The sequence below is a fragment of the Hipposideros armiger genome, unplaced genomic scaffold (genome assembly GCF_001890085.2).
Source record: "Hipposideros armiger isolate ML-2016 unplaced genomic scaffold, ASM189008v1 scaffold_729, whole genome shotgun sequence".
Taxonomy (NCBI): Eukaryota; Metazoa; Chordata; class Mammalia; order Chiroptera; family Hipposideridae; genus Hipposideros; species Hipposideros armiger.
In genome coordinates this window covers 142,430-161,604 of record NW_017732079.1, presented here as the reverse complement: position 1 = coordinate 161,604, position 19,175 = coordinate 142,430, and the positions used below count along the sequence as shown (strand labels likewise).

Sequence of the window (19,175 nt, the reverse complement as noted above, 5' to 3'; positions counted from 1 at the left end):
GCTAGTTGACTCAGGCTGTGGAAACTGCTAGCCTGGCACATTGTTCTTTGTCCCTCCATGGCTTTTCAGGCATTGTGGATTATTAGTCATTGTGCACTTGTGGGTGTAGCTAAGGACGTTGTGGGGGAGGTTTGATAAGACATCTTGACTGGGAATTCTTATTCCCATCCAATCCAACTCTACACTTTACACCAGCCCTTTGTTTCCAGTTAACTTGGACAGTAAGAACAGCGTCCACGGTTAATTGGAAACCCAGGCATGCCACTTTCTTTGTATTTGTCCCCAGCCCTCTGGAGTAATTTTTGTCCTGTGATGTGACCAACTTTCCAGGGGCTGCCATGCTGGGAGAACTTGGTTCTTGCTTCTCCTCCCTACCGTCCCCATCATGTTGGTATCACTGTGTTGGGATGGTGGGGGTAGGAGGTTGACTGTGGGAAGCAAAGCAAGAGAACGCTCATCTGAGGAGCTAATACCTGGTAACGGGTAGGTAGGGAAACCAATACCCATTATTTTTAGTGTCTCTAATGCTAACGCTGAGGTTATTATGGCTATTACAAAGAGAATTCTCTTTTTCCTGCATTTCCAGTCCCTTCAACTGATATCCTAGTTAAGGCGTCTGGGCTAGAAGCTGGTTTTTAGCTAGTCCAGCCTCTGGAAAGAATGAAACCAGGTAGGGGCACATTGGAATTAAATTCCTCCCTACCACCCCATTGGCGCGTCCCGTTAGCCATTTCTCCCATCTGTGTGGGATGACCAAGGGGTGTCAGTGAACTGTCCAAGCCTTTGCAGTAAATATCAATCGTCTCTTCTTGCCCTCAGAAATGCTCTATGTCCTGTCTGTCCCACCTTATTCTCAGCTCTTCCATACAAACCTCATCAGCTCAGACTTTTCCAAAAATGAGCTCCTGTTTTTAAAGTTAAGCCCATTACCAGTGATTTGCCAGATGGGCACCTGGGGTTTGAAAAGCGAAGTGGGAAAAAATGACTCTATTAGCTCGTGTATTGTCCCCATCTTTTCCTTCAGCACCTTGAAAGTGTGGAGTTGATACCCTGGAGATTGGGAAGTCTTTTCTCGTGCCTGCTTTCTGTAGTTCTTTTTCCTAGTTGGTGTTTGTTCCTCCCTGGAACTGTGTGGACTTGTGATGTGGGAGGGGGTTCCAGGTTGAGATGCCACTTTTGTCGGGAAGATACTGAAGTGGCCGTCTAAGGTGGGGTTAACCTGTGCCACTGCCTTTGTCCCAGGCGTCGGGAGGACATGGGTTCTGGAATTTGAAGGGGGATTGCTGTTGAATTGTGGGTGAAGGGAGGATTCCTCATTTGTGATTTGGTCACTTGAGCGCTTCTAGAAAACCCTTCCGTCAAAGTGCCCCTGACAGCAGAGAACGATCCAAGGACATAGACTGAAGTGAAAAGATTTTGTGAAGTTTCACTTCATTTCATGAGAACGAATATTATCTTTAAAAAACATGCTTTAAATTCCTAGTTAAATTTGAGTTACTTCACCTCAAGTCTTTGCATAAAAGTTCTCTAGTAAGATGCTGGATTGATTACCTTACCTGACAGCTTTTTCCTATCTCCTTGGCCTATTGCCCCATACGCAGGAGATGGAGGATATGTGTTTCAGTGTAAGGAGTACAAATGAAAATCAGGAACTGCACTCCTCTGGTTTCCTTAAAGCTGTAGTGCTGGCAGGGAGTTTTCAACAGGAAACATGCTAGTTGTTGGCGTATGGATCAGAGCCTTTATCTCGTGGAGAAGCTGCAGCTGTGAACTAGAATTCACTCGGGTTGTGCGTTCCACCCAGGCTGTAGGAGATAGACCGTCCCTGTCTACCTTCCTTACCTCTCCCCCTCAAGATGCATAAATGGAAATACACTCTGTGCCAGTTCTTTAAATCCTAAGTACATAGCCGAGAAGCTCCACGACTGGAGAGGCTGGCCTGAGGGAGCTGATGCTCTGCGAACACAGGTGCTCGTAGAGGTTGAATTGGACTGTGCCTCTAGTACTTAGGCTGGAAGAGCCTGGGTTTGAGCCCAGAAGTATCTCTTCGTGAACAGAAAGAGCCAGTCTGGACTACCTGTCCTAGAGCAGGACGGAGTGAAGTTTGGGTGGATTGATTTGATAAGGACATTAAAAGTGTAATCCATTCCTGTTGGGCTTTGCCATAGAGATGTTTTGAAAACGATATGCTAGTGAGGTTTAGCTATATTCCCTTGCTCCCCCCAAGAAACATCTCACCTCATTCTCGCACATACACCCAGTATACACCCAGTACACACCTGGAAAGGGCAAGAGAACCCTTCTTGAGCTTTTGTGTCATGAGCTCTTACCCCTCAGGACTGACCTGAAGCTGGAAAAATAGACCAAAATCCCCTTGCAGTGCTATAGCTAGAAAGACTGCAGGGAGAGGGGTCAGGCGGCTAGCGAGCTAATCGTCCTGTCTTTCCTCCTCCCCTAGGTGTGTCAGTCACCTCCAGTAACACGGGCGTGCCAGATATCTCGGGTTCTGTGTACTCCAAAACCCAGGTAGGTGCCTGGCCCTGGGTATAAGTGGAAAAAGAGATGGACATTGATGAGGTGGAGTGACAATGACAGAAGTCCAGGGAGCTGGGACACCCCTAAGAGAGGTGTCAGGAAACCCACCACCCTACTAGAGAAAGATGGTCTAGACTTCAGTTTCTTGAGGCAGTTTAAATTTAGCCATTTGGGAAAAAACGAGAAATGTTATAGGGAGGTGAGGTGTGGAAAATTGTGGTAATTATGTCATGTGATTTTTTTGTGCAACTGTCCTGGCCCTTTCTCACTCCCCAGCCTTTTTGTAACTTTCCAAGAGAACGAGTGGAATGCAGTGAACTATTGGGTTGTCGGAAAAGTCATGACGCATTTTTGCAACAAAAAACAGAAAAAATATATCATGACTTTTCCAACAACCCAATAGTTCACTGCATTCTTTTTTAAGTGTCTCTGTAACTGAGTGAGAAAGGAGACAACTCAGTAAGCAGAGTGAGGCAGTCGAGTTATCCACAGATTTATATCGTGTTGCTTTCTTCTCCTACGACCATAAATAATGAGAAGTTTGATAGAACGTGTTCAGGAGTTAGGGTGGAGCGCTTCATGGCCAAGACCTTTAACACTCAGGAATACCTCCAGGGAGCTCTCACTTGGGCCCAACTCCAGAGGTGTGTGTGCTAAGAATAGTCAGCAGGTTTCACTGTGTTCCTGTACGAGACATTAGACTATGCTTTCACTTCCGTCCTCTCATTTGATCCTTACATCTGAGAGGTCGGAAGCACCTGTTTTCTGTATGAGAAAACAAAGGCTGAGAGAGCACACAGCTATTACAGGCAGGTGGGTGTTCCTTCTGTGACACTGGGTTGCTTCCTGCGGGTGGGAGAGCTGGGCTCAGAAGCCCCACGGGTCCGGCGGCTGACCCCTTCTCTACTCTTTCTCCCGTCCTCCCGGATAGCAGTCCTTTGAGAAACAAGGTTTTCATTCCGGTACTCCTGCTGCCTCCTTCAACTTGCCCTCAGCCCTAGGAAGTGGGGGGCCCATCAATCCGGCCACAGCTGCTGCCTACCCACCTGCCCCCTTTATGCACATCCTCACCCCCCATCAGCAGCCGCACTCCCAGATCCTTCACCACCACCTGCAGCAGGATGGCCAGGTAATAGCCCTCCCTCTCTCCTCTCCCTTCCTCTTCCTTCCTATCCCTTAAAGCTGCCTCCCCTTTCCTTTTCTTACCCTTCCTCACCACCACCCTCCACCCAATCCTCCCCAGCGCCAGCCATGGGCACACAGCACATACAGACACGAGCGCACATAACACGAGTGGCCGGCAAAGGAGATGTCAGAGAAGGGGCCAGATTGAAACCCTTTTTGCCCAGTTCCTTTGGTGCCTTTCTCCTCCACCTCCTCCCATAGCACGGATGTCCTCATCCCATCAGACCTGGGTCACACCTCCCCTCTTACCTCTCCCAGCCCTCCCCCTTCCCTCACATTGTAGCTTTCCCTTCTAATGGTGGAGTTCTATTGTCAAAGTTTGTCCCTTTATTTTCCATATATCCTGGTTCTGCCTCAGCTACCATATTTGCAGATGATTCTCTGTTGCCAGCGCCAGCAGGAGGAGCAGGTAATGAAACTGAATGATGATATGCTTGAACCCACTCCTTTTCAGCCCCCATTTCACCATCACAGCCTCAGGGAACTTGAAGAGAAAAGATTGCACAGTCACACACCGGGATACACAAACACAGACACCTTGCTGAGCTCTCTGGCCTCCCATTCCTCTCTTGTCCTCCCCTCCTCAATGCCCTCTTTTTCTTTCTACCCTTCCCTGACTCTGGAAACACTTGGTTACCGGAATGGAAAGGATTCTTGGGGCAACATCTGGAGCCTGGGGCCTCAGCCTGTCTCTCCTGCCTTGCCTGAAATGGGCTCCCAGATGTGATGCGTGGTAGAGTGGGGTGCCATGGGGTGGTGGGAGTGACCTCCCCTCCACCATGGTTGACTGGGGAGCTGGAGTAAGGGCTTGGCTCTCAAAAGACAACTTTCCAAATTGAAGCCTTCCTGGGAGAATCCGTGAAAATGAAAACAATCACCTGTGATCACTCATCTCCAAGAGGCCATGATTCTCTAGAGAACAGCCTTTTCTCGGGGTGGGGGTGGGGGGCGGGTATTGAGTAGAACTGATTCACTGTCTCCTCTCTAAAGGTATCTTGCCCTCTTTTCACCTTTTCCCTGTTTGAAGGTAGAAAGTGCTTTGTTGTCAGGTGCTCTAGCAGCTATACAAACCAAGTTTTCTGTGGTTGAGAAGGAAGCTGCACAGTAGTTTCTAAGCAAGGGGAATGGGAGAGCAAGGTGATTTCCCAATCTCCACCTGAAGATGTCACAGATTTGTCCCACTAACTAGACACCTTTTTCCTCCCCGTCATCCTCCCATTCCCCTGCAGACGGGCAGCGGGCAACGTAGCCAGACCAGCTCCATCCCGCAGAAGCCCCAGAGCAACAAGTCTGCCTACAACAGCTACAGCTGGGGGGCCAACTGAGGCCCTGACCCTGTCCTCCCGGCCCCATCTTCTGAGAGGGCTCCTCAGCCTGGCAACTGTGGAAACAGCATCAAAGAGAAAGGAGTGGGGGGGTTCCGCTGCCCCCCACCCCCAGTGGCCCACCCCATGCCTCAGCTTCATGTCTGTCCATTCCCATACCATCCCCACTCTGTTGTATGTATTATAGAATTTGTATTTTCTCTTTTTTTTTCCTTCCTCTCCTTCCCCCTTGCATTCAAGATTATGAAACTTTGCTGTGGGCCCTGCCCTTCTTCCTCCTGTTCACCCTGGTGGTGTATGGGTGAGGTGGGGAGGGGGACCCCCAAATATATATCAGCCCAACAGCCCTATGTCTCCTCCTTTATTATTAGGAAACAAAACAGCAACAACAAAAAATGGCGTCATGAATATGAACAGCATTGTCAGAATTAGTTGAAGTGCTTTTTTTTTTTTTTGTACTGTGTCCTCAAATTTAATGGATTAATGTGTCTTGTATATATAAAAAGAAAACCTCTACCTTCAGCCTCTGCCCATTCTTGCTCCGTCTAGGACATCCTCAGTGTCGTCGGTGACCAGCTTGGTGAATAAGTATTACTCTACCAACCAGGCCTCTAGCAGGCCCCGAAGGCAGTGGAATAAAACGAAATCTTCACCCTTTAAGAACTCCTGACCTTAATGTGCTAGTGCCTTGCCCCGAGGGGATTCTCTTCCCTTCTCCCCTAAGAATTTCACAGCCTGTTGCCTGGAAAGAGCCACCGCAAATCTTCGTTTCCTCCAAAAACTGCTACGTCTATGGCAGACTGCAGGCAGTAGAAAGTGGAATGGCAGGTAGGGAGGGGATTAAGGAGCTGAAAGAAACGGCTTTGTAGAGTCAAAGCACAATCTGGATGAGTCCAGGCAAACGAGCTGGAAGGGAGGGTACCGCGCACGGTTGGCTGGCAAGCCGGCGTGGGGCCCACCTCGGAGGAGCAGGCTGCAGCAGCTCTTGCCGGCCCGGCGCTTCCATTGCCCCATTACACCCAAACCCCTGAGCAGCGGGCTGGAGGGGGCGGCTTTGCGAGTCAGCGACAGGGGAGGGTACTTAGGGCCCCGCGCTCGCTCTCCCCTCCCGAGACTTCGCTGCGTCTCCCTCGCGCCCCCTCCAAGCCTTTGTTCTGCTGGCCGTGGAGCCTGCCTGGAAGAAGGAAAAGGATCCCTTATGACAAACTCCTCGGTGGCCGCAGTGATGGAGTTCAATGCGCGCGTCCCCGTGTCCATCTCAACTCTGGGGAACCAGAGGGAGCTTGACACAATATTTTGCCCATCCCTCTCAGAGGGGTCAGTCAGGAAGCAAACGGGCGAGGTGGCTTCCGAGAGAAGGCTGGTGGTCCACGGGCGGGGCGAGGGCGAGGGCGAGGGCGGACCGGCTCATTTGCGCCGATGGGCTGCCCTCTGGCGGCTGCTTCCGGCACCATCTAGCCTCAAACCCTCGAAATACCTTACTGGGCTCGTCGGCCTGAAGGAGAATCGGCTTAGAGGGCAGGTGATCAATGGAAAAGAAAATTCACAACGCCCACACCCTCACAGAAAACGGGTGCGGTAAAGAAAGACTTTCGAATTTGAGGACCGTCCGCCCCGCCCCCACCCACATTCACTTACGGTCGTTTTACGACAGTGTCTTGATCGCAGGCTTGCTTTCCGGCAGCGTAGCCTGACGCGCCTCAATTTCCGACAGCGTAGCGCAAGCTACCCACAGGTGTGAATGGAACCCGGGTGGGCTTTGGTGGTTGGAATCCCAATGCGGGGATGAGCCTCTTTGACCTCTTTCGGGACTTTTTCGGCTTTCCTGGACCTCGGAGGTGAGAATAGGTCTGGGTCGGACGGGGGCCGTCTTCTGTAGGGAGCTTGACCCCTAACACCCTATTTTGGGAAAAACATCCTCTTCCCCATCATTCAACTCCCGCGGAGAGGACGGAAGCCACAGCATTGGGCACTCATCCCGAGAAATAACCAAAGCGGTCGTTAAGAGGAGGAGAAACGGCAGCTTAAGCCTTTCCCCAACCTGGGGTGATGCAGCAGGCCCGGGCAGGGGAGACAATGGGGCTCAGGGGAAGAAGGCAGTGAGCAAGTGAGCACGACCTTGGGAGAGAGGGGAGGAGCTGGGGGACACTGAAGAAAAGCCGAGGGGAGGCGTTTGGGGGGAGCCGCGAGGTGAGGACTGACCTTGATTAAAAACTAAAACAAAACAAAACCCCCATGGCTAGCCTTCTAACCCTCACCTCAGCTTCCTAGGCACCTGTTACCTTTCACTTTGCCACCCGTTGAGTCGAAGCAGTGCTGAAATTTTGGCGGCTAACCTGCCTTCATCCCCAGCCCCAGAGATCCCTTTTTTGGAGGGATGACTCGAGATGAAGATGAGGATGATGAGGAAGAAGAAGAAGGAGCCTCGTGGGGCCGTGGGAGCTCAAGGTTTGAGGGTCCGCAGCCCCCCGAGGAATTTGCCTTCGGCTTCAGCTTCAGCCCAGGAGGAGGAATGCGTTTCCACGATAACTTCGGCTTTGATGACCTTGTACGGGATTTCAATCACATTTTCAGCGAGATGGGGGCCTGGACCTTGCCTGCCCGTCCTTTTGGTGTGTGGCTGCCCCTGAGGGAGAACGTGTGGTTTCTACCGGGTTGGTGGGTGAAATAAGGAGCCTGCAGAAAGTAGTTGGGGGGTGGGAAGTGAGAAAAGACTAATGATTTCAAGGGGAGTTAAAAGATCCCAAGTCCTTTCCCACCCCAGCATCCCCCACCTGCCACCTTTCTGCAGAGCTCCCAGGTCCTGAGTTAGAGTCACCTGGTGAGAGACGGCCCGAGGGCCAGACGCTTCGGGACTCAATGCTTAAATATCCAGATAGTCACCAGCCCAGGATCTTTGGGGGTGTCTTGGAGAGTGATGCAAGAACTGACTCCCCAAAACCAGCACCAGACTGGGGCTCCCAGACACCTTTTCATAGGGTGAGTACAACTGGGCCTGAAATGAGAGCCTGTGGGAGGCCACTGGAATAACCCTTGTTGGAATCGGACGAGACTTGGGTTGGAATCCTCGGCCTTCCACTTAGTGTATTTATCTGTTTTCTATACTAAGCTTCTTGTAGGATTTTCTTTGGGGGAAAATGGGAGTTCTGCTTTTTCTTAAAAAAACCAAACAAACAAAAAACACTGGTCTGTATGATTCTTGGACAAAGCAGGGTTGTTGGGGGAGGACAGAAAAGTATCAGTGCAGGAAAGCTTTTTTGGAAGAAGGATAAATAAAACAACTAGGAAGGAGGAAGGGATGAGTAAACAAAGCAGCTGTGAATGGGATTATCTCTCCTGGGGAAAGGTTGGAACTTAAGAGTAGTTTGGGTTCCTGCGGCTCCTCAGGTTTCAGAGTGAGAGGTGTCATTTCACCTACTTTGGCTTCTTCTGCAGTTTGATGATATGTGGCCCGCGACCCCCTATTCTAGAGCCAGAGAGGACAAGGGTGAGTCTGGAGGGAGAGGACTTTGACCAGCCCTCTGTTGTTCTTCAGGAGTTCCCTCTGTTCTCCCTCCCTGAAGCTTCTTCCTGCCACACTTGTCCCCTTCTTTCTCTTAGACCCTTTGTTTACTGTTGACTCTCTCTGCCCTTCTAGATCTCGATTCCAAGGTTTCCCAGGAGGGCCTCGGCCCAGTTCTGCAGCCCCAGCCCAAATCCTATTTCAAGAGCGTCTCTGTGACCAAGATCACGAGGCCAGATGGGGTGAGTTGGGAGAGCATGGGGTAAAGGGAACGGTGGCCGGTGGATGCCCCGGAAAGAGGGGTCTAAGTAAAGAAACCAGCAAGCTCGCCTTTAGTGATGTTACGAATATGGTGGGGGCTTCTCCTTGTAGACAGTAGAGGAGCGCCGGACTGTGGTGGACAGCGAGGGCCGGACAGAGACCACAGTAACCCATCAGGAAGCAGACGGCAGCCCTAGAGATGGTAAGTGAAGAGTGTGAATCAAAGGGGTCCATCGTTTAGTTCCTTGGTACCTATTCTTCTGCCCTTGAATATCATTCCCCTCATTTGCCCCATCTCTTTCATTTAGTGTGTCTGTGTGTATCACTCTCTTCCTTAGATCCAGAGTCACCAACACCTCCAGCCCTGGATGATGCCTTTTCCATCCTGGATTTATTCCTAGGCCGTTGGTTCCGGTCCCGGTAACCGTGTTAACTCTCAGAGGCCTTCAGGTTCTTTCCACCTCCCACTGTTTGCTCACCGTCAATGGACTTAGCTTCTCCTCCTGCCACCTCAGGGCCTTGGGTGTGTGGAATAGTGACCTGTGGGTATGTCAGTATGTCACTCACCCAGACTGAGCAACAAAACCTTTATTTATGCTAATTTCTCAGTCTTGGTTTTGTCCAGGCTGTTCCACTGCCTAGCACCATCCAAGGTTTCTCAAATGATCTTGGCCCACAACCTTCTCCTTGTTCCTTAATTTTTTTGTTCCATTTCCAAAACCTGATTTGATAAGTAAAGGTCAGGTGCCAGTAGAAAATAGTTTTCCTTATGGAGGAGATAGGATAACTAGAGATAATTCCAGGAGAATTTCTAGCCAGCAATGTATCATCATATTCCCAAAAAAAGGAAGTGTGTGTGTGGAAGTGTAGAGGGTAACTGCTTCCCTTGGTGTGGGGTTGGATAGTTCATGAGATAATTTAAGGAAGTACATGAGCAAACATTTCTTCCTTTATTGACTATGCTTTTATTACTTTATGTATGTTAGAGAAACTGACTAAGCTCAAGCATTACCGGATCGTTTTCTCATTAAAAAAAAATTAACACTGTGGTTTAGAGTGGCAGATCTTACAAATTTATCCACCACTGTTTCTTCTGGAAATCCTAATAAAATGGCAAGAAAGAAATTTTTCTAAAGAGGCATCTAAGAACAAAAGAGGGAAGATATAGTAATTAAATTTTATCTTTTCATTCCCTTTGTTATATTTTTAGGTAAACGAAAGTTGATTTATTATAGCCAAATTTATCTTTTTATTTATGGTTATTGCTCTTTATACCTCTTAGAAACCTCTCCTAACCCAAGGTTAAAAGGATACTCTCCTTTATTAGTCTTTGTAATTTTTATAGTTTTGCCTTTTACATTTAGGTTTTTAAATTCCCCTGGAATTTATCTTCCTATATGGTATGAATTAGAGGACCAATTTTATTTTCATTTGGAAAAATATATATTCACATATATGTACAAATATTACAGATAACATGCACATACAACATATATATCACTCTCTTCTATATTCCTACTGTATTCTTCTATATTATTCTCTTCTCAACAAATATTCCTACTCTCTTCTATTAATCTGTTTGTCTATTTTCATGCCCATATCACACTTTTAAATACTATACTTGTATTTAGTGGAACAAGTCCTCCTACCTTTTAAAAAGAATTCTCTAATTCTTCTAGCATATAAGAATACAATTGATGTTTTTAATCAGCTTTTTAGAGTACCACTGTAAACACAAATGGAACCAGAGATTACCAGACATCTGTGGACAGCCTCCGACATGAAGGATGGAGACTTATACAAACAAAAGAAGCAACTTGGAAGAAACAGAAACTATGCAAAAAGATGAAAATTCACCAAGAACACAAATCTTTAATGTCCTTAGAAATATGAGATGCTATAGCCATAAAACCAGAACAGAATGCTACAAAAGAGAAATAAACAGAACAAACTTCTTGGAGTTAAAAAAATGTATGGCAGAATTGAAAAACTATAAAAAAGGCTTGGATGACAAAGTTGAGATCTCCAACAATGTAGTCCAAATAACAGAGCTAGAAAATGGGGAAGTGGGGGCGGGGAGGGGGTGGATAAGAAAACTAGAATGATATAAATCATCCAAACCAGAATGATAAAAGTCATCCATGAAATAAGTCAAAATATCTCAGAAGTGAAGGATATTACTTTCTAACCTGAAAGGACCCACTACATGCTCGATACCAAGGATGAAAATAAACCCACTCCAAGGCTCATCATATGAAATTTCAGAACACTAGAGACAGGAGAATCCAAATGCTGAGAGAGGGGAGAGGGAGATCACATACAGAGGATCAGGAATCAGAATGTTCTCAAACTTCAGCAGCAACACAAAAGACAAGGGAGCGTCACTTTTAAAATTCTGAAGGAAAATCTTTAACAATCTAGAATTGTATACCCAAGGAAACTGAATTTAAAGTGGGAGCATAATAGACATTTTTAGACATGAAAGGGGTATTAACAAAAACATGTACCAAACATCATATTTAATGGTGAAAGATTGATGCTTTTCCAACTAAGATTAGGACTAAAACCAGGATATCTGCCCTTAACACCTCTGTTCAGCATTGTACTGGAGGTTCTAGCTAGTGCAATAAAGTCAGAAAATTAAATGAAAGAAATGGAATGGAAAGGAAGAAGTAAAACATTACAGATGCTATACCATATGTGTAGAAAAGAATTCTAAGGAATCAACAACAAAAGCAATAGCAATAATAGTATAGCAAAGTTTCGGGATACAAGATCACTATACAAAAATGTTTTGTATTTCTATATATTGGCAACAAACAATCTGAATATGAAATTAAAGGAACAATTCCGTTCATAGCATAATAATAAAATACTTCAGAATAATTTTGACAAAAGTGCAAAAGCTGAACATTGAAAACTACAAAAATTGCTGAGATAAAATCTAAATTAAAAAAAGATATACCATGTTCATGGATTGGAACACAATATTGTTAAGATATCATTTCTGCCCAAATTTATAGATTTAATGTAATTTCTATCACAATGTTAGTAAATGTATTTTGTGGAAATGGACAAGCAATGTCTCCTCAATGTGGGGCCCTGTTCTGGAAGGGAGACCAGCTGGGTCAGTTTTAAAAGCTCAGGACCTGAATGCTATAATCCTTTCAGACCATCTTCTGTAGGCCTCTTCAAATCACCCAATCTTGGAGAGGTAAAATCCATGCGAGTTTCAGCTGTTCTGAAATTGACCTGCAGAACTTTCCAGGGAATATCAGGGCGTTTTGGGGCTCTGTTCTTGGGCCTATCGGATGGGATACCCTGTTGCATTTCTGTGCTGCTTGCACAGACACTGATACTGTACAGGTCTGATAGCTGTTGTCATCCACACCCACTTGTACTACAGGTTTGAAAGCATACTTTGTCACCTAGTTCTATTGTAAAAGTTTTTAATTAGTCTTTGATTTTGCTATCTATTTGTTCTGTCTTTTTATGTGGAGATTCAAGAAAGTCCAGAAACTAGGCTTTCATTGCTGCTGCTGTCTTCCTGGGATTCCCACAGCGTTCCTTTTTTTTTACACACACAAATTATAACACTTTGTTTAGTATCCTGATGAAACTTATTGATAAGTTTCATGCACATAATTACATGTGTTCACATATACTCTTAAATTTTCTAGAAAGGAGAAATAAAAGGATTAATTTATATTAAAACAGTATTTTTCAATATGCAAATGCTCAGGCACAAGTAAAATCCATAATGAAACATCCTGACCAGTATACATGTCACATGGCCACCCAAATACCAAAAAAGTGTAGCCTTAAAAACATGGAAACAGGTTTTTCTGAAATGGTGCCCTGTTCTTGCTACAGTTCCAAACAAAATTAAGTACTGCCTTCCCTCAATTTACATGATGATTGCATATCTAAAAGGTTCACTGTACATTGAAGCTGCTAAAAAAATATTTTGTGTTTATAACAGAGTCTGAGCTCATATCATGATAAACAAGCTTTTCACCAATATGTACATCTGGTAGGACATTCTCAAGTCACATAGGACACAGAACAAGTCTTTGTTGTGTGCCTTGCAGGAGGTGTAGCATATCTAGCTTCTGACCAGTAAAATATTAGGAACTCCCCCACTGTCATTGTGAATGAAACCACGAAAATCCTGCCTCCACAAAATTTCCAAAATTCTCTCTCTGGTAGTACTCCTGGTTGAGAACCTCTGGTCTAGTAGAATTTCTTCTACCTGGAAACCTGAGGGTGTGGCATAAGGATAATGAGCGCGTATTACTTTAGAAACTACAAAAGTGAAACTAACCTTTCATCTTTGGTAGGAGAAAGCAAGAGGGATATGGTGACTTGATGTTCTTCAGTCTGCAAGGATCAAGGAGGGTGGCCGATGGAAGGAAGTGTGTAGGGTTGGGAAGATTGGGTCCCCCTGGAAATCAAGTCCAGTGTGAAGAGTTCCAGGCAGAAGGCCCATCTGGGAGTGCCCTTGGGAGATCCACCGTTAGGGAAGTGGAGAGAGGGAGTCGCTGACACAATATGGTTGTGAGACAGACCTCAGCTGACCCTGGATTCTACGGGGAGTTCTGGATGGAAATAATTCTTCCGAGTTGTCCCAAATTAAGGCAAAGGGGCCAGGACGTTGTATGCCTGAACCAGCCAATCATTGACCATGGGAAATCTGCTGAGGGCAAGACTGGGCCAGGTGGCTGAGGTATCTTCCTAGCAGCTGAGAGACAGGCTCTCAACCCTAAAAAGAGGGTCTGGGTGAAGAACTGTGGCGTCTCCTACAGTTCACCACTTGAACTGCTCAGGTCCATACTCCACTGGTTAGTTTAGCCAGGGGGAGAAGCTTCCCTAGGGCTCTGGTTTTGTTTCTCGGGGGAACTTGAAGAGAAGGTTCGGTGGGAAAGTCTACAGCCTTTCCTGCTGAATTGGTTTTGAGCATCCGGTGGACTCTTACCCCCTCCTGTGCCACTGGTTCCAGCTTTCCCTCACTTTTGACTAGTGCCTCCGCTGGTCTAGGCAGCTGGATAGTCAGATGACCCAGACCTCTGCCCTTGAGGGTGCCCTTGGTTACCTTGCCCTTCTCAGACTGGCTGCTATACTTTTCATTGTTAAAACTGAGCATGGGAGCAGCATGAGTGGGTGACCTGAAAGCCACAAGAGTTCCTGCCTCCCACGTGTAGCTGCAGTCCCCCGCCCTCGGTCACAGGTAATCCTGCCAGTATGATGACTCCTTCTCTTGCCTGCTTGTCTCTTGCTACAAAGACTCCAAAGTTCAAAGCGATTCTTACTGTGATCCTCAGAGGAAGCATTCCATGCCCGGTTTCTAGGACCCCTAGACCTCAAATTCCCCACCTGGTTCACTGTGAGTGAAGGTGAAGGGAGACTACTTGATTTCCATCCTAGATCCATATAATGAATTCCCAGATCCACATACTCTACCTCCTGGGGACACACAATCATACAGTGGTCATTGATTTAGAGTATATGTCATGTCCTGGAGGTTGGTTCCCCATCCACCTAGGGTTTCGTCTTGAAGCCGGCACCTCATCTGTGTCTTTAAGAGGCCACTAAACTGCTCTGTCTGACTGGTGGTCTCTGAATGGGGCAGTATAAGAGCAGTAGACTTTTTGGTCACATGCCCACTGGCACACAGCCTTTACTGTGAGTCTGATCAGAATGGTACTAGCTGAGACGCTCTGGGCAGGAAAGGCAAACCTACACAGGCAGACCGCAGAAGCATTGCGGGTTCGGTGCCAGACCAGTGCAGTAAAAGCGAGTATCGCAGGAAAGTGCGTCGTGATCCTTTGAGTTGCTGCAGCTGGTTGCTGACAACTTTGAGTTAATTCAGATCCTTTGTCCAAAAACCCTGAAGAGATCAGGTCTTCGGGTCCCTGCACCAAGCAGTCGTGGGCCCTAAGGCAGGGCGGTGACTTTGGGTGAGGCGGTTTCCTGCCACAGAAAGCATTGCCCTGAGGGAAGCAGTTGTGTGCTCTCAGCGTCTGCGATTCCCAGCAGCTGGGGGATGGGTGCGTTGGCCCCAAACAGGGGACCTGAGAAAAGCACTAAAGTATCCATTAAAACAGGGGTTGGCAAACTTGAGACAGGACAGCCAATCCTGTCCCTCACAACAATTTAAAAATTATTCGAGAGTCATAAATATATTTTTACAAATTAGGAAAATTTAAAAATCCTTTAAAAATTTTATAAATGAAACTATGATAGTTTTATTTTCACTTTCAATTTTACTTCAGAGCCACATGTACGTACCCAAAGAGCCGCATGTGGCTCGTGAGGCGCAGTTTGTCGAGCCCTGCATTAAACCCAGTAAAGAAGTATTATTGCACACAGATGCGCCCAGGACTGTGCTAGAGCCCACGGGGTTTCATGGCCCTGCTCTCAAGAACCTCATGATCTGTATAGTATAGGATTTTCAAAATGTGTATGCTGCCTGTTTCCACCTCTGGTAGGGCAGGAGCTATGTCTTGTTCATTGCTGTTTCCCCAGTGTCTAGAACTCGATTGGTAGTTGAATGAATCTAATCGGAGGCTTGAGATGTGAAGCAGTAGGATGTGGGATAAGTGTGACAATATCCCGAGAAGAGGAGGTGGGGCTCCGCGTGGGTGCAAACCCTCATCTGGAGCCATGACAGGAGACAAAGCTAGAGCATCCACTCTGTCACCAAGGCGAGCGTCTGCATGAAGGACGTCCGAGCATTCCCCACGTGGGTCTCAAGCCTGCAGCCTATGGTCTGCAGCCCAGTCTCTCTGGATGTCTATTGAGTTCTCCAAGGCTCTAAATAGTTGGAGGAGAGGCTTCCCTCACTTTCCATGTGAGAGGCATTGTGGGAAAGCAGATGGAGAATCAGACGACCTGGATGGATTTGAATTCAGCCTCAGCCAATAGTTAGCTACGTGGGCTTGGGAAATTCGGAGGCTCTCTCAACACTCTCATCTGCAGGGTGGGAGCAATAGTGCCACTTTACACAGTTGTCTTGAGGACCAAGAGAGCTCAGGTGTGTGAAGCCCGGGATGTCCCCCACTCTGTCCTGGGAGGACCGGGGATGGAGGAGACAGCACTGGGTACACGCCAGGCTCCCGTCTGCCCAGAGCCTGCCCACATGGACATTCTCCCTTTATCTATTCTCCCTAGGCACGTGTGGATACACTATGCCACTGTTCAGGAGCTGAGCTCATTAATTGGTTTTAAAGTCTTTTCCTTATCTCACCCCCCCACCCCAGGCAGGCAGTATCTGCAGCAACAGCGTGTCTGTGCAGACGGAGGGAGCGGTGACCAGCGACAGGTGTCCTCACCATGGCCCTGGCAAGAATCAAGGGCCGGCTCCGGATCCGAAACCTCCTGGCCCGACAGTGCCTGGCGGAGTTTCTGAGCGTGTTTGTGCTCATGGTAAGCAGGGTGATGGGGGAAGGAAACGGGGTGGGCCAAGTTTTTGGCGCCTGCTGCTGTTCTTATCTCTTCCTTCGGGAGTCCTGCTCCCATCATTTCTCTTTTCCCTCATTTTTATTCCAGTCCTTTTCCGTCTCCCACCATCCCCCGCCCCCGTTTCTCATCTTTCCTTTTCTTCCACTGCTCCCATTTCTTCTCCCCTCTTTCAGCTTTTCTCCTCTGCCTGCTGACCCCTCACATCCGTTCTTCATTCACGTCTCTAGGCCGCTCCCCTGGCCTTCCCAGTCTCTCTCCCCTGTTGCTCCACCAGGCTCCCTATTCCTGGTTCTCGGCTCCTCATCTTCCTTCTCCCCACCAGCTCCTCACCCAGGGGGCTGTGGCCCAGGCTGTCACCAGTGGAGAAGCCAAAGGCAACTTCTTCACCATGTTTCTGGCTGGCGCTCTAGCCGTTACGGTGGCCATCTACGTGGGTGGTAATGTCTCAGGTGAGGAGGGTGGGATCTAGTCAGACTGGGTAGGACATGCCTGGGAGTGTGGTTGGTTGTACGGTGAAAAGATGACTCATGGACATTATCTCCTTGAGCTTGACCAGTGCCCTGGACTGAGATATGCACGTGGCCCAGTCCAGCCCCGCCCCTTTCGGTATGTCTCCATCTCCCTAGACAGAGGTCTATGGAGAAATATTAAGGGTTGGTGCTATCTTCTTGTGTCCCCCACTTGAAGCCCTCTGGGGTTCATCTTTGCTCAGGGCCTCACCTGCTGTCCCCGGCTGGAGCCTTGTGATGCAAGCGCTGCGGTGGAAAGAGCGGTCAGCCCAAGGTTCAAACCTTGGCTTCACTGTGTGACCTTGAAAAGTTGCTTAACCTTGAGCCTCAACTTCCTAATTTATATGATGGGAATAGTAGCATCTGCCTTAAGAGTTGTGGGGAGTTGTGTTACCTGGTGAGCGCCTGGCACTGACACTTGATGGATGCTGGTTTTCTTCTCTTGATCCCTGAAGGGGCCCACCTGAATCCAGCCTTCTCCCTGTCCATGTGCCTCCTGGGACGCCTCCCCTGGGCCAAGCTCCCCATTTACTGCTTTGTGCAGCTACTGTCTGCTTTCTGTGCGTCCGGAGCCACCTATGCTCTCTACTATGGTAACAGAGGGAATGACAGCGGGGGCACCCATGTGTGGGCAGGGGTGCCTTGGAACAGTTTTGAATGAGCAAAAGTGGAAATCCTGGGTGTCCCCCCCCCCACCCCCCGCCAGATGCCCTACAGAACTATACAGGTGGGAACCTGACAGTGACTGGCCCCAAGGAGACAGCTTCCATTTTTGCCACCTACCCTGCTGCCTATCTCTCCCTGAATGGAGGCTTCCTGGACCAGGTAGGTGTGAGGGGGACACCTGGGAGATACTTGAACTTTGCCTCTGGCCTCTGGGGCCCCAGCCAGTTGTTCAGGCTATGGGTAGGAGGGGATGTGGGATTGGGCCTATCTTTGCACCCCCCCCCCCAATCCCAGCTGCCTGTGTTGGACAAAGTCAGGTGACATGGAGTGGTGGCCTGGACTGTCGGGGTGAGAGAGGGCAGATAGAACATTTGGCAGCTGATGGGAGCCCTCCAACTCTGTCAACTGCAAGGTTCTGGGCACCTGGATGCTGATTGTGGGGATCCTGGCCATCCTGGACACACGGAACAAGGGAGTACCTGCAGGTCTGGAGCCCGTGGCAGTGGGGCTGCTGATCTTGACCATCGGGCTATCCATGGGTGCCAACTGTGGGTACCCACTCAACCCTGCCCGGGACCTGGGCCCACGGCTTTTCACCTACGTGGCCGGCTGGGGCCCTGAAGTCTTCAGGTGGGAGATGGCCTCCCCTGGTGCTGTCCCTCCACTCACCTCCTCCTGCTAAGGGCTCTGTCCCTGGGTCCCCAGCTCTCTCCTCTTGGCCTCTTGGGACAGTGTCCCTCTGCTAAGCCCCATTTCTCTCTTTCTTCCTGAACCCCTCTTCCCCCGCCTCCACCCTTTTCACGGAAACAGTAAGATTTAGAGGTTGTGTTCTTGGACTCATATTACCTCTTTGGGCATTAGTGACCTCATCAACAAAATGGGTATATTCAGATAATTCCCTGACAAGAGGCTGGACCAAGCTCTCCTGGGGGCCTCTCCTCTCTAAGCGCTATGTTTTGGTGCCAACACACCCTCTTCCTGGGGTTGATCACCCCAGGAACTGCTTTAGGGGGCGCTCTTGTTATTGGCCCCAGTCCTTCAAGGGGAAGGCTAAGGGAGTCAGCCCTGATACCTCCCTTTTGCCCCTCTCTTGCAGTGCTGGTAATGGCTGGTGGTGGGTGCCTGTGGTGGCCCCTCTGGTGGGGGCCACCCTTGGCACAGCCACATACCAACTGCTGGTGGCTCTGCACCACCCTGAGGACCCAGAGCCAGCTCAGGATCTAGAGTTGGCCCAATATAAAGCCTCGGACTTTAAAACGCCTGCCCCAGCCCAGACCCCAGCGTATAAGCCATGCTTCTGACACCGCAGTCCTCACCTCCCTCATGGACACTGAAGAAGGCCAGAGACCCAGGCTTGGGGACAAGACATTCTTTCTCTTTATTAAGACACCAGGCCCTGCGCAGCTTCTCTGTTTACTCATCTAGGCATCGCTTCCTCCTCAACGGGACGGTGCCTGCACAGGGAGGAGGATGCGGCCCGGGGACCCGAGCGCTTCACCCCCTCCTCCCCCCAGCCAGTGTTCGGACCCTGGAGGGCTTCCAGGAACGCAGTTCCTCAAAGTAGCCGCCAGAGGGTGCGCACCCTGGAATCCGGACTGGGAAGGAGGTGGGAATGTGCAGTGCAGGGCAGGGGGCGGGGGGGGGGGCGACCATCCCGTGGGGGAGCATAACCCTGGGGACTTCCTCCAAAGCTTGGTCCCCACTGCCTAACTCCCAGTTCTCGTAACTTCA

General features: G+C 48.8%; 3 protein-coding genes across 29 annotated transcripts in view; all 3 read left to right on the top strand.

Annotated features, from left to right (window-relative positions):
* The window catches only part of UBAP2L (ubiquitin associated protein 2 like), a 40,841-nt gene extending 34,864 nt beyond the window's left edge, over positions 1 to 5,977 (top strand). For 9 of the 24 annotated variants that reach the window (XM_019627323.1, XM_019627322.1, XM_019627335.1 and 6 more), the window contains 4 exons: positions 2,459 to 2,526; positions 3,467 to 3,664; positions 4,079 to 4,129; positions 4,950 to 5,567. In XM_019627323.1, coding sequence (XP_019482868.1) covers positions 2,459 to 2,526; positions 3,467 to 3,664; positions 4,079 to 4,129; positions 4,950 to 5,045 — 413 coding nt within the window. In that variant the 3' untranslated portion in view covers positions 5,046 to 5,567. Of the gene's footprint in view, positions 1 to 2,458; positions 2,527 to 3,466; positions 3,665 to 4,078; positions 4,130 to 4,949; positions 5,568 to 5,594 lie in introns of those variants that run through there. The other 15 variants (XM_019627338.1, XM_019627337.1, XM_019627333.1 and 12 more) reach the window with 11 other exon arrangements.
* A 731-nt stretch (positions 5,978 to 6,708) lies between these two features.
* HAX1 (HCLS1 associated protein X-1) lies at positions 6,709 to 10,763 on the top strand. Of its 4 annotated transcripts, XM_019627350.1 has the most exons (8): positions 6,712 to 6,883; positions 7,398 to 7,657; positions 7,837 to 8,024; positions 8,481 to 8,532; positions 8,683 to 8,789; positions 8,920 to 9,010; positions 9,147 to 9,258; positions 10,520 to 10,763. In XM_019627350.1, the coding sequence occupies exons 1-7, from the start codon at positions 6,831 to 6,833 to the stop codon at positions 9,230 to 9,232; spliced, it is 837 nt and encodes a 278-aa protein (XP_019482895.1). In that variant the 5' UTR covers positions 6,712 to 6,830; the 3' UTR covers positions 9,233 to 9,258; positions 10,520 to 10,763. The 4 variants fall into 4 exon arrangements, with proteins under 4 accessions (XP_019482896.1, XP_019482897.1, XP_019482895.1 ...); XM_019627351.1 differs by lacking the exon at positions 10,520 to 10,763 and having other exon boundaries at positions 6,709 to 6,780; positions 9,147 to 9,857; XM_019627352.1 differs by lacking the exon at positions 9,147 to 9,258 and having other exon boundaries at positions 6,711 to 6,883.
* On the top strand, positions 9,173 to 18,900 carry AQP10 (aquaporin 10). The gene is made up of 7 exons (XM_019627349.1): positions 9,173 to 9,258; positions 16,068 to 16,233; positions 16,592 to 16,718; positions 17,234 to 17,371; positions 17,485 to 17,603; positions 17,857 to 18,074; positions 18,541 to 18,900. Exons 2-7 carry the CDS (start codon positions 16,141 to 16,143, stop codon positions 18,743 to 18,745), a joined length of 900 nt encoding a protein of 299 aa, XP_019482894.1. The 5' UTR covers positions 9,173 to 9,258; positions 16,068 to 16,140; the 3' UTR covers positions 18,746 to 18,900.
* The last annotated feature ends 275 nt before the right edge of the window (positions 18,901 to 19,175 follow it).

Bases quoted from the DNA above. Each gene is read 5' to 3' on its own strand.
- HAX1 (XM_019627350.1), top strand. From the start codon at position 6,831: ATGAGCCTCTTTGACCTCTTTCGGGACTTTTTCGGCTTTCCTGGACCT. The intron at 8,025-8,480 runs GTGAGTACAACT...CTTCTTCTGCAG, and splicing joins CCCAGACACCTTTTCATAGG to TTTGATGATATGTGGCCCGC. The intron at 8,790-8,919 runs GTGAGTTGGGAG...TTCTCCTTGTAG, and splicing joins AGATCACGAGGCCAGATGGG to ACAGTAGAGGAGCGCCGGAC.
- AQP10 (XM_019627349.1), top strand. From the start codon at position 16,141: ATGGCCCTGGCAAGAATCAAGGGCCGGCTCCGGATCCGAAACCTCCTG. The intron at 16,719-17,233 runs GTGAGGAGGGTG...TGATCCCTGAAG, and splicing joins CGTGGGTGGTAATGTCTCAG to GGGCCCACCTGAATCCAGCC. The intron at 17,372-17,484 runs GTAACAGAGGGA...ACCCCCCGCCAG, and splicing joins CACCTATGCTCTCTACTATG to ATGCCCTACAGAACTATACA.